Raw genomic sequence first — 13,338 nt, 5'->3', positions numbered from 1 at the left:
TATTTTAACCACCGCCTAAATCCTTAGTATTGCAGTGCACTCAGATGCCGCACCAGCGCCCAGCTCCCGTGAGGAAAGGCAACGTTGCAAACTGAAAACTGCGAACGAGGGATTAAGCAAACTAGGAGGCTCTGCACAAGGAGGAGGCAGCCCGCAGCCAGGCCCCCGGCACCCCGAGTAGCAGCAGCAACTTGTAAACCAAAATTAGGTCATTACTAAAAGCTGGAGACGGCAGCTTCTACACAGAAACGGCAGATGTGTCCGTGGAGGCAACACGACGCAGCACAAGGTCAACCACACGAACAGCCCGGCAGGATAAGGGTGGCCACACTCAAGGCCTTAACCGGTGTTTTGGCTACACCGATCTACGTGTCAGCAAAAGACGCCCTATTCTGCGCCAGTATCTCTGTGAGAAAAGCTCTCGCTGCAATAAACAGGCTCTGAACGACGGCCCTCTTGCGAGATGCCAGCCCCGCTGGGACGAGTGGCCCGCGGCACACACAACGCGGGCACCGCTGGGGTAGCGCTGCCTCGGGAGGGTACTTTCCCCCGAGTAATTCCTCAACTGAGCACTTCTGAAAATGGAATAAATTTAAATAAGGATTTTTTTCAGTGTTCAGAGGGGAAGGTTTTCTGTTTTGCCTGTCTTTTCTGCGGCATATGTTTCGGCACAGCAGCAGCAATTGGGAGAACATACCCACGCAGGCCTGTAGGTTAATCTTAGAAAAATTACAACAGGTTTCTGTCTCAATGCAGACACCTCCACGTGCTTATTTATGTACACTCCCTGGGTGGTTTCAATACAAGAGCTGTGTTTTGTACTAGAAACATGAGGAATACTCCGCCTGCGTGGGCTACCACACCTCGAGGATCCTGGAGCACCTGAGAGCAATCTGGTTTTAATGGACAATTAATTCACTGAACACCTTACAGGCGCATCACGATAATTTTCTCTCCACTGGCTAAACAGAATAGGGAATTCACCTTTAACAAAGATCCTCCTTCAGAGGCAAATGTTAGCAAAAACAAATAAACAACAGCTTTGAGCTTTCCAAGTACAAGTCCCTTTCCTTCTCGGCTGTACATCTCCTTGCCTCTTCGAGCCACGCAAGTTCCGTGCCAAAGAAGAACTTCACGCCTGATCAGTCTTTGCCTCCCTCCTGTTTGTGGGTATCTGAGCTCCTCATCTTAACAGAAAACGCAGCGTGCTCGCGATCCACCGACTGCCAGTTGTAATCAGTGCCGTATCTGAGGATGCAGGAGCAGTATCAGCATGTGAGAACTGCGAGCTGGTTTTCCTGCCCCTCTGTGAACAACAAATTCATTTGCACCACCCTTGCTGATGAAGGATCCTGCTGTTGCTGAACACAAAAGGACGCAGCTCACGTAAACTCTTGCACGAGTTCTGTTATATTTTAATGGAAGCACTTCATCTTCTGCCAAAATCCTCCTCAGGACAGAGGAAGCCCACCTGCACACCGCTCCGCGCAGCAGTCTGGGGTTACAGGTGTACGCAGCTGGATTTCGGGCAGAATCTCTGCTGCTCCCGCGGCAAGCAGTGGCAGGACAGCCGCCGCTCCTCCGATGGCCCCGCAGCGGGCTCGCTGCGTGAGACACACCTCGCTTGGAAGGGAGGGCAAGCAGGCATGTACGTGAGCATGGAAACCTTCACACGTGCTGGTCTATTTTAATTAATACGAAGTGTTAAATTGGGCTTCCTAAATTTCTCTTCTCCCATTTTCCAGCCATTGGATCCCAGCCAGCTGAACTTCTTACTTTTCATGAATGCATTCAGCACAGCGAATGTGCATATAGAAATCACCCTTGAATACCTATTCCAGGCATTACGGTTTCTCATATAAAAGCGCATTTTCAAAATAAAAAGAAAAGCATTTTCCCCTGGTGTTTCGAGTACATCATTCATGCACTCAGCCATCTCCACATTAAAGAAGAAATTAGTCTTTCTTCTACTGATAGAAGACACAGAAGTAATTCCCAAGTCAAGATGATTCCTTAGACCCTCACGACCTCCTTTCATCTTCCTTTTCTTTCCTTTACCAAGACCCAGCACAGCTCCGATAGTGCCTCTGCTTCTCCAAAGACAGGCAGGCAGTCTGCTCGGTGCTGGCACCGCTGCACCAACCACCTCTGCCCGAGCGAGCTGCTTGTGGACGAAGGTATCCTCTCCCACCTTTGTCTGGACTCACAGGTCGGCCAGTTCTGAAATACAGCTCGTCATCAAAAAAGCACGTTTCAATTCATACACACGTGCACACGCACAGAGGGACAAAGACCGACATCCCACCTCCAGGACACAGCAGAAAATGAAGAATGGGAGCAGAAGGTGAGGAGCAGACAAAACCTCAGGGGATGGTAAAATGAGATTTTTAAATGCATCAAAGAGGAAAGATGTCCTAAAATGCCAGAAAATAAACAAACTAAAACGCTGCTCTTCGACTTCTGCGTAGCTGAGAGAGGCAAATGAAAGGCTTTAAAGGAAAGCTCATATGGGTCTGCAAAGGTGACTTCAAAGCGCCAAATGCCAGCTGCCGGGTCCCAAATCACCACGCTAGCTGGAGAGGCACAGCGGGCTTCCCAATGTGTCAAACACATGTTCACAGGGGGAGGCAGCGAGGATTTCCATTTTATTTTCCCACTGGTTACAGCAAGTTAAGGGAAGTTGGGAGACATTTACTTCTAACCCCTCTTCTGCTGCTCGGTTTTGGGGGCTCGTGGCAATTCCAGCTTTATTCTTCGAAAGATGACGACGATAACTCTCACCCCTTGTCTTCCCGCTGCGGCACAGCAAGGCTTGGAGAAAGATCCACGGGTGAAAAATGCTGCAAAGCGCAAAGCTCGTGTTTTATTTAACAAAAAGAATGATGTGCGTTTACCATACTTGGCTATTCATTTACACGATCGAGAGAACAGGCGTTTGTATTTGCAGCTCGGGAAGGGAGCAGAGCTGCATTTTCACAGCTCCACGGCCCCTTCCCGCGCGCGGGGAGAGGATCACTGCAGAGATGTAACGACTTCCAGCCTCGTTCAAGGCGACGCAATTTTTAGAGAACAAGATCTGCAACAACTAATCAGAGTTATCCGTAAACTAGATGTGATCACAGAGGGATTGAAATTATTACCAAATTCTTCCCGGCCTAATCCGCAGCCTACGTTAGTAACTGTCATTACGCCACACTTGCTTCTTCAGCCTCCCCGAAGAGCTCTGGTAGCCTGGCCACCGAGCAGCACCTCGTGCAGACGCACCGACAGATAAATCTCCAAGGCAATGCCTTTTGTAGGGGGTGCCGTGCCCCACGATGCTCAAACACACGACCGACTGGGCATAGCCAACCCCTCGCCAAAGCTCACGCTGCTCCAGATGCACCCTGGCCACCGCGTCCCGTTTCAGTGCCAGGCGTCACGCCTGCCTCTGAGCGTGCAACACGGCTACCGGCACATGCGGCGTTGGGTTATTGTGGCTGAGCGAAGAAAAACCCAGCGCGGATCTCGCAGAGCGGCGAGGGGCCGCAGCTACGCAGAGGCTCCCGCGCACCCACACAAGATCAAAGCTCCCTCTCGGCCACACTTCGAGCTAAATATTTGTGAGAGCGATTCATTTGATCTTCTCTATTTGCGAGGCTCGCGGAGCCGGGCAGAAAGCCCTTTGAAGCACTCCCAAACACACTAAATAATTGGAAATGTTTGTCCGAAAACTGCTCAGTGAGCTCCACGGGGCCATCCCCATCGCTCCCGGACCCTTTCGGACGGGTGCCTTGCACCCAGCGGGGGCAGATGGATGCGCGCGGCTCGCCTGCCTCCCACGAGGAACGCGGGACGACAGGAGTCAGGAGAGGGACAAGCCAGAACATCGGATGGGTGAACAACCAGAATTTCTGGATTCAACAATTTGCTTCTTCGCTTTAATTACTGGCTTCTGAAAGACTTCAGAAACTCTGCCAATTTGTGCAACCCTCTATTCTTCGCTTTTGGCCTCGACTATACAGTCATTTTGGAGACAAACAAGTAACAGATGTACAATCTATATTCTCCCCAAGTCCTTTTATAGTAAAATGACTTCTGGCCAGATAATGTGTATTTAAAAAAAAAAAAAAGAAAGAAAACAACAACAACAATTCCTGTATTTTCAGATATCTCCCACAGCACCCAAACACACCCCAGAAAAACTAAGACTTCTTCACAGCCTCCTGGAGGCCTCATCCATCGTCCGTCTGGGACCAATTCCTGTCCTCAGCCAGCATCCGCGTGGGGAAAAGCGGACAAAGCAGGCCACGAAGGCAGGAGAGGGCAGGGCAGCTCTGCGGGATGCTGCGACCCCACCACGCAGGCCCAGCAGCACCCCTTCCCTTGCCACGGGGGCTCGAGGACCGGGTGCGAGTGCCCCTGCCCGCTGCGCCCGGACACGGCTCCCGGAGGGGCAGGAGGCCGTGGTTAGCACTGCCTCTGTGCCGCTTGGGCATTGTAACCTGCAAAGGGTTTCCTGAGGATCCCTCAGGGCACAGAGCGGGCTGTGCTGACTCCCGTCACCTCCACTACAGCCCGGGAGCAGTGGCCGGGGCATCCCCCTAGGTACACCTCCAAAAAAAAAAAAAGCAGAAAGGCACAGCAGGAGGGCGTCCAGGAGCACGGCCACCAGTGCTCCCAGCTGAATGCCATCCCGCCGCAGCCCCGACCGGCAGCGGGCAGCCCCGGCACACGGCCGGGCAGCTCGCGGGGTGCTGACACGGGGGTGTCCCCGCGTGCCTCCCCGCGCTCCAGCTGCAGGACGCCCGGGCGGGCGCCGTTCCAGCCCCGGAGCCGCTCTGGAGAGCTGCAAGGCAGAGTCCCGGAGGTCCACGCATCGCACGGCGCTCCTCTGAAGGCCATTCATCCCCAGCACAATGCGGCTATTGTGCTGCCTTCTGAATATCCTCCCCAAATATATGTTTAAAGATGCACAGTTACGGAAGACAAGCACTTGTTTTGTTAGAGATCCCATGGTAGATTGAAAACCAACACGCAGCTAATTTCTCCAGTATGTTAGTTACAACAGAGTACGGGCAAATTACACATTATCCAAGCCTTTATTCAGCGAAGCGCCGGGGAAAGGCAGGAAGGCGCTGTTTTAGGAGGAGACGGTGCCTGGGACAAATTAATGCTTGCCTTCTCCAACACATCCACGCGTTATGCTGTGCATCTAGAGTTACTAACGCTAGAAAGCAGATGATCGAGGTCGGAACAATCGGCGCAAGGGAAACCACGCTCGGTTAAACCAGGGCAGCACGTCCCGTAGCTCCTGCTGCCTGCACAGCCGGGAGCCCTCTGCACAAGTCGAGGTCTCCTGCAGGACACGGGGCGCCGCTCAGCGACACCGCGGTGTGAACCAGGAGCCCAGCCCTTTGGTTCCAGCTGATGCAAACGCATGAAGTCCACGAGCTAAAACCCTGCTCATTTTGCTACGCTGACCCTTCGGAACTGAAATTAGCAGGGCCTGAGAGGTGGGAAAGGACTACTTTTCAGGCAACACCACCCAAAGGCGTTTTTAGCAGAGAAGCAGGCCGAGGTGATGCTGCAGCTCTGAAGTGCTCAAGGCTCGGGCTGGATTTCTTTCTAGCACAATTATAAATCATGTTGAATGAGCTGGTGTCACTTGTTTCCCATCCCAAATTCCCAGATGGACTCTCCCAAACAAACGGAGAGGAAAACAAACAATAATTCATCTCAGTTTGTCTAAAATGCGGCTACACATCACTCGCTGCAGAAGCCTTCCCCCAGCGAGAGCAGCTGCCTCGCAGCCTCGGCTGGGATGTGTTCCTCCCTCTTCCCCTCAGGAAGCAGGACGTGCACTTTTGCTTCTCAGCCAGTTTTGAGGCTCAGCCTTCAGTCGCCAAAGCAAATGACCTCTACCTCTGGCACCGCACCTTGCTCCGCAGTGACAAACGCCCCAGACCCATGCCCTGGTGCCACCAAGGAGCTCCGGACACGTGCACTGACGGGGACAAGCAGTGCCCCGAGCAGCCTGTGCGACACAGCCGTGCCTTCTGCTGTCCCGCACGGCTCCCGAGGGCACGGCGCCCACAAGAAACCAGCGAGCAGCCGCCCCGCTTGCTGCTTTCCCCCGTGGCTTCCTGCACCAGCAAGCGCTCCGATCCCCGCCATAATGCGCTCCATTCAAACGCACGAGACAGCCCAGATGCTTAAAAATAAACCGGTGCTGAAGAGCGTGGCTGAATTAGCATGTTTTGCATAATTAATTTCATTGTGCTGTGGAGGGCCCTTCAGCTCGTGCTCGGCGCGGGGTCGGGACGGCAGCTGGGGCGCGGGCAGAGCTGGGTGCGAGCACCCCGGGGCGCGAGGGGGCAGTCACCGGGCTGCCACCGCGCCGGCTTCGCGGGAAGCCCACCTTGAAAAAGCAGAGCAAAGGCCTCGCCGTGCGTTAAATAACTTCGTATTTGCAGTTTCTGTTATTTAAGAGCGTTCTTTAGCAGCGCCCATTTAGCAACCTGATTTCCAAGCGGCTGCTGCTCCGAGCACAGCACCACGACACGCCACAGCGCGGCCAGCGGCCGGGGCAGAAAAGAACAGCAAAACTGAAATCGATCGCGGGGATCTTCCCGTTTCTCAAAGGGAGCAAACAATAGATTGGATTTATTCTCGTTTTTCTGAGCTGGAAGGAACAACACTGAAAAATGGGCAGAAACGCTGACAGCTCAAGATCAAAAACGTATTTGGGGGAAATGTTAAGAACTGGTCTTCCTTTCGGTAGCACTCCAGTGACCAAACAAAAGATCAGAAAGTGAATGTCAAAGCTTGGTTTCACTTTAGGACGCACTCAAAGCTACAAATAACAATGGGGAAAAAAAAAGAAAAAAGAAAAAAGCAGTTCCTGGAGGGTCACTCACCCCCTTGGAGTAAGAACCGGCCGACTCAGAGGACAGATTTACACCACCTTTCTGAACAGACGGGGAAAAATATTTTATTCAGCAGGTGGAAGCCTGGAAGTGGGAGCAGAGGACAGGCAGGACCTTGCTAAAACCAGCCCAGTGCAGCCCTGCAGGAAGGCACCAGGGCTGCCCCAGCTGCGAGGGCGCAGGGCAGCCACGCCGTGCCGGGCACGTCCTGCCCTCCTGTTGAACGGCCGCACCAGCAAAAAGCAGGGCTGGCAACCAGCGTGCATACCTTCAGACAGCTGTTTTGTTTTACGGAGGAGCTGGTCTCTTTACAGAGTTTCTTGAATAATTTACAACCTTTGTCAACCGGAGCAAAAATATTAGAAAAAATGAGATGTTCCACCAACCGGGGTTATTTTGAACAAACACGCGGGGGAAATCTAACGTTGCTGTTTGCTTTTGTGTTTTTGCTGGGTTTGCTGTTCAGGATTAAAACGTTTCTGCAGAGTTTAATACTGTTTACTTGGCACAGAAAGGCAAAGCATCTTGAAAGGTAAAGCATCTTGAGAGGCAAAGCACGCCTGAAAAACAGCGACAACGGCGGCACGCGGTTCTCAGCCGGTCCTGTTCTCCACCTGGAGGTGGCTGACCCGCTGTCACCCACCGCAGACGTCCATCCCTCCTGCCCCAGTCCGTCCCCGCACCCCCTGCTCCCTCCCTGGCCACCCCAAGCGCGCTGCAGTCACGAAGAAGTGACACACGCGGCTTGACAGAATGGGTTCAGGCCTCCAGCACAGCAGCCCAATAAATTAAGGCGATTATTTTACATGGAAATTCGGTACACACAAAAATATACGCACACGCATCCGCTTATCCACTTTTGAAGCCTTCCAGGTTCCCAGGCGCTGAATTAATTTTGGGAATGTGAGTAACCTGCGAGCAGCTAAACACCCGCTGGGCTACCCTCATGGCTCAGATGCTCAAAAAAAACCAAACCACACAGCTTTATCACAATATTCTACTGCGACACCTGGGCAGAACTACTTGCAAATGCCATTTACAAGCCAGCCTGACAGATGTTGTACCGTGAAGCAATTGTTCGCTCCATGAATTTAACCCGTCAGAAACATCTATTTTTAAACTTGACTTATTAGGTTGTTTCTTCAGGGAGAAGGTATCACTGCTCGAACCATTTAAATGGGATCCTGAGGAAAGAGCCCCGAGGCAGAAATCTGTCAGACAGAAGGCCTGAACAAGAAAACACAACAGGGCTTTCCAATTTCTGAAATCTGGTAAGCTGCTTTTCCTGAATGCTGCTCCTACAGCTAATTCAGCATCTCCCAGCGCCCATCCCATTGCTTTCAAATCCCATAAAAACAATGCAAACTGCGCCCGGCACAGGACTAGAGTGTCTCCGGTGAAATTCACCCCCAGAGAGTTACGTCAGGTTTAGGAACCACAACAAGGACGTCGGTGCCCCACCAACCCCACCCGAACGGCAGGAACCAAACACCACCTTGCAGACACCCCCGGCAACAACGTCACGTTCTTTTAATGCTTTGCAGACCCTAAGCTGTACATATTATACAACAACGCATAATGCATTTGATAGAGGATTAGGAAGAAGAATGGAAAACAGCTGGGAAACGTTACAGACTTTCACCCCGAGCTTACAAATTCCTCAGCAATAGACACTGCGCTGCTCTCTCGCCCCGTATGGAAAACGATGCTCGGACCAAATCCCCGGTGAAGGAGAAGGAGAAGAAGGGCTGCCCAGCAGAGCCCCGTGCGCGGGGACCTTCCAGGCAGGTCCCATCTCCCCGGGGGGCAGAGCAGAGCAGAAAGCAGAGCCGTGTCCTCCCTCCGCGTCCCCCAGCCCTTCAGACGCATCCCTCCGTCCCGCGGGACCGGGCACAGAGAGCTCCTCTGTAAAACCAACCGGCGCTCGGTGGGGGTAAGAGGATATTTCCTGCTAACCTCACCGCAGATATGTAATCCAGCAGTCAAATTATGTCAATCACAGCTCATTAGGCAACAATTTACCCTGCCAACTCCGTCCCGGCCGCTTCCTCCAAACCACGTGTCGTTTGCAAACACGCAGCCCCGTTAGGGGTTCAGAGGGAGACCACCCTGCTGCCGGAGCTGCTGCCGCTGCGAGGGGGAGCCTGGCTCCTGCCCCTGCCCCTCCCGGCTCGCCGCATCGCACGCCGGTGCCACGACGTCTACGGACACATGCGGCGCGCTCGGGCCGCGCCGGCGCTCGCGCACGCCGAGCATCGGCTTCCTATTCGATAAACTAGGGTTGGTTACTCGCATTCGGGATTTACGCGCATGTGGCCTGTGTGTCTGCAGGAGAAAGACGGGAGAAAAAAAAAACTAGGCAGCTGAAGAGGAAGATGGAGCACGGCGAGGGACTGGCTCCGGCAGGAGGTTCCTGTGGCCTCGCGGCCCAGGGGCTGTGCTGGTGCTGGCGAGCCCCAGAGCCAAGGCGAGAGCTGGGCTCCGTCCGTCCCAGCACCCAGCACCCCTCGTCGGGGAACGGGGAACTCGGCGGCAGGAGCGCAGGAATTGTGCTGCCACCTTCCTGGACTTTATGCTCTCGCACGAGCTGGGAACCGAGGGAATTATTGTACATATCCCAACAAAAGGGAAGAACTCCCGTCACTTCGATAGGATGGAAAAAACGACACAGCTGGCAGATCTCTCTCAGACGATCCTCTACACCTCTCTGTTAAGCACACACCACCAATGTCCTCCTGAAATACACAGGCAAATGACCCCTGGTCCTCCCCTGCAGAGACAAGTAAATCCTCATTGCAACAGGGAGCCCAGGGAAGCGTGTTTACTTCACCAGCCGCTAAATCCATGCCAGATAACATAGGTTCACAGGGACAACCCTCCCGTGTTACCGACTCAAGGACCGGGAGGTGTGATGCAGCCAGACCCGGCCCTGATGTCCTTCACCCTGGCGGGCCGCGTGGCACGCACCCAGCCCATCCTCAGTAACGCCCGCGGCACCGTTACAGGCGAAGGAACGTCTCAGCACCGTTAGATTTGAGAGCTTCACTGGAAAACAGTGACCCGGAGCACTTCTCCAGGCATCTCCTGCAATTTACGCGCCTCAAACCTCAAAGAGTGAGGCTAACCAAGGAGGCAATGAGATGACTGTGTGATTGAAGCGGACAAACTGCTACATCAGAGACCTTCCACAAAACGAAGGCTGCTAACAACCTAGCAAACGCCAGCTAGCACACACGTGTACCATCTCCAGGCGCCCCGCTGCTCGTCCACCCGCTGCGCAGACCACAGAGCTACTGGAGTAGATTAGGGTAGCATGTTCCAAGTGGAAAAAATAAGACAGCAGCCAATGTTACAGCACTTACAGCAAACATGACCAGCCTGCGCTCTCTTCATGGACATGCACGTGGTTCAGAGGGCGGCTGCCACGAGCGTGGCAAAGCAGGAACCTTCCCCACACGGCCCCACTGTTATGCACAGAGACGACCTGCTCAGCATGACGACCGTGTACCTGCAGGCAGCTGCACCTTCATCGGCCTCAAAAGCGGTCTTGGAAACATCATTAGCAGCAACAAAATCGCTATTGCCAGCAAAGCCCTTTGGGATCTCAGCAGTGCGCGAGGAACGGTTATGCCAGGCTAAATTCTTAAACCAGAGTGCCGAGAACGTGAGCTTCAGTCCTGGGAAGTTCAGCATCTCTTTCTTCGTACTCATCTCCTGACTAATCCCCTCTCCCTACAGAAAATAGTCCTCATCTCTGCTTTTCCCCAGACTGCCATTCCTTTCTCATTAATCTCTGCTATTTTACGGCCTGCCCAGTGCTGGGGTTTAACCAGTGCCACAGCCATCTTCCCCTCTGCGCTGCAGAGAAAACAAAATAATAACAGCCCTGGAGTTTATTCTTCCATAAACTGGTCAGATATTTCCTGGAAGCTGCAACAAATACCAGCCATCCCTCACTGGTTTCGAGAGCAGGCTAAAGGCAGTTCTCAGCTCGCTGTGCCAGCAGCGGCCCTGGAGCCCCATCTTGCAGCTCCTCCTGCCAGGCGCGGAGCAGGGATCCGACAGACCGATCCCACAGACGTGCCTGCACTGCCACCGTTCCCTCCAGCGAAGCAGCGGCCGGTCCTCTGAGCCTTAATTTCAGCGCACCTTCTGCAAACAGATGCCACCCGCTCCTCGCAAGCGCCTCAAGAAATCACGGGCTCGGCCCTGCTACCTCCCGTCTTTATGTTACGCGTTTATCTACGACGCTCTGACGCTTCTCCCTTCCACCGACCCAGCCGGCAGGTCCCGGTTTTCCTCCTGCTGGCCGTGCAGGCAGGCTAAGCCGGGCCCCCTGGGTGCGATGTGCCGGAGCAGGGCTCAGGGGCCGTACGTGGGGGCATCCCCCCGCCAGCACAACGCCCGCGGGGTTCCCCGACAGGCGCGGGGCGAGATCAGGCGTTTTCCCGTAAACCTAATAATCGCAACATCTCACTCACCATTTGGCTCATCGGCGGGGGGTTCCCAGCTGAATAGGCTTATTCTTTTCTTAGGCACGATAATCTAATTGGGTCTAACCCGAAATAAATCCTGCGCACATACCAGTGAGCGCCCACCCCGAGCAGCGGCACCGCAGGAGCCGGGGGCCGCCCGTCCCCGTCCCCGTCCCCGTGGCTGTCGCGGGAGCCACTCCGGCCGCTTTCGCGGGACGCGAGGGGACCTCGGGGTACGGCACACACACGGGTTCATGCCCCCCCCTCTGCCCAGCTCCTGGCTTTCACGCCAAAAGCGAGCGCGGTGCCGGAGCCCCCGGGCGGCGCCCACCTCCTGTGGCTGCGGGACCACCGGGACCGCCCCGCCAGGGCCGGTGCGCGGCGTCGGGAGAAGCTGCAGGAGCAGCAGGGCTCCGGCCGGGCAGCCCTTTGTGCTCCTCAGCTGGAGGGACTCAAACGCGGCCAGAAAGGAGCCGAAGCCAGAGGCAAAGTCCGCGCGGCCGGCCCGCCGCCGCCGCCCGGCCCCGGCCCGGCCCGGCACAGCCCGCAGGTGCCCGGGGGCAGGCGGCCCCAGCCCGGGGGGGCTCCGGCACAAACCCCCCCCCCCGCTCCCCGCCGAGCCCACCCGCCCCCGGCCCGGGGCAGCGCCGCGCTCCCGCCGCCCCCTCCCCGCCCCCGGCCGGCCGCCCGCAGACAATGGGGCCGGCGCTCACCAGCACGACGGCGAAGCGCTCCTCCAGCTCGCCGGGCTCGGGCATGGGCAGCTTGAGGGGCACGCTGTGCGCCCGGAGCTCCGTCTGCTGCGAGTCCACGCTCCCCGCGTTGCCCATGGCGGCGGCGGCGGCCCCTCCGCGCTGCCTCCGCGCTCCGGCGCCGCCGAGCCAGGCGGGCTCGGCGCCCCGCGGTCGCCCTCTAGCACCGACGGCGGAACGCCGCGCCGCCGCCCGGCATGGCTCGCCGCCCTCGCCCTCCCCCCGGGGCGGGCTCGCTCCGGCTCCGGCTCCGGCTGCGGCTCCGGCTCCCCCGCATGCCGCCCCGCGGTCCGCACAAAGCCCCGCTCCGCCCCCGGCCCGGGGCGCGCTGGGACTCGTAGTCCCGCCGGCCCTCCTCAGCCCCGCCGCGACCCTCGGCCCGCCCCGGCCCGCCCCGGCCGCCCCCGGCCTCCATTTTACCTCACAAGGGCGGCCCGGGCTGCCCCGCGGGGGTCGCCTCACGCAGGCAGCCCCTCGCCGTCCCCGCACGGAGACGGCGGTTTGGGGAGCCCGGCCGTGGTTTGAGGCGCCCAGCCGTGTTTTGGGGAGCCCGGCCGTGTATTGGGGAGCCCGGCCGTGGTTTGAGGCGCCCAGCCGTGTTTTGGGGAGCCCGGCCGTGGTTTGGGGTGCCCAGCTGTGGTTTGGGGCACCCGGCCGTGGTTTTGGGGCACCCAGCCACGGTTTGGGGCGCCGTGACAGGAATTGGGGTGAAGATGCCGCCCTCGTGGCTCCGAGCCTTGTTTGTTTAGAGCCACGCGAGCTGTGTAAGGGATTTTCAGGGAGTCCTCCCGGGGCGGCCTCGCTTTCCAGCCCCACAGACCGGGCTTGGGTTTCGTGAAGGCAGCAGGATGGGGTGATAAATAAATCCCAAAGTTCAAGGTGATGCCGCCTGAACAAGCCCATAAACACAACAGTGTTGCCTCAGCGTCACCCTGCAGATCGTCCTTGTCCCCCGTGCATCAAAGCCGCCCTCTCGCCAGATGTTGTTGACTGACTTTTTTTTTTACCATTTCCTGTAAACTCTCTCTGGACCAAAAAGATCACGACGGTCAAGCCCAGACCACATTAACGCTTGGAGCTGGGCTGCTCTCCGTTCACCCCGCGGCATTACAAACACTAGCCAAGTGGCGAGGTGCCTGGCGTGGGTTTGGAGGAAAACTCTGCAACTTGGCCAAGATGGCATTGACCCATTTGGTGACCCCG

At 56.3% G+C, this 13,338-nt stretch overlaps 1 protein-coding gene across 6 annotated transcripts in view; it reads right to left on the bottom strand.

The window, feature by feature from the left end:
* The window catches only part of FMNL2 (formin like 2), a 125,786-nt gene extending 113,366 nt beyond the window's left edge, over positions 1-12,420 (bottom strand). For 4 of the 6 annotated variants that reach the window (XM_066999320.1, XM_066999319.1, XM_066999321.1 and 1 more), the window contains exon 1: positions 12,097-12,420. In XM_066999320.1, the coding sequence (XP_066855421.1) occupies positions 12,097-12,213 (117 nt within the window). In that variant the 5' untranslated portion in view covers positions 12,214-12,420. Of the gene's footprint in view, positions 1-11,389; positions 11,605-12,096 lie in introns of those variants that run through there. The other 2 variants (XM_066999317.1, XM_048081026.2) reach the window with 2 other exon arrangements.
* Between the last annotated feature and the right edge of the window lie 918 nt (positions 12,421-13,338).

This window comes from Anser cygnoides, chromosome 6, assembly GCF_040182565.1.
Source record: "Anser cygnoides isolate HZ-2024a breed goose chromosome 6, Taihu_goose_T2T_genome, whole genome shotgun sequence".
NCBI classification, from domain to species: domain Eukaryota; kingdom Metazoa; phylum Chordata; class Aves; order Anseriformes; family Anatidae; genus Anser; species Anser cygnoides.
This window is presented reverse-complemented; position numbering and strand designations above follow the sequence as displayed.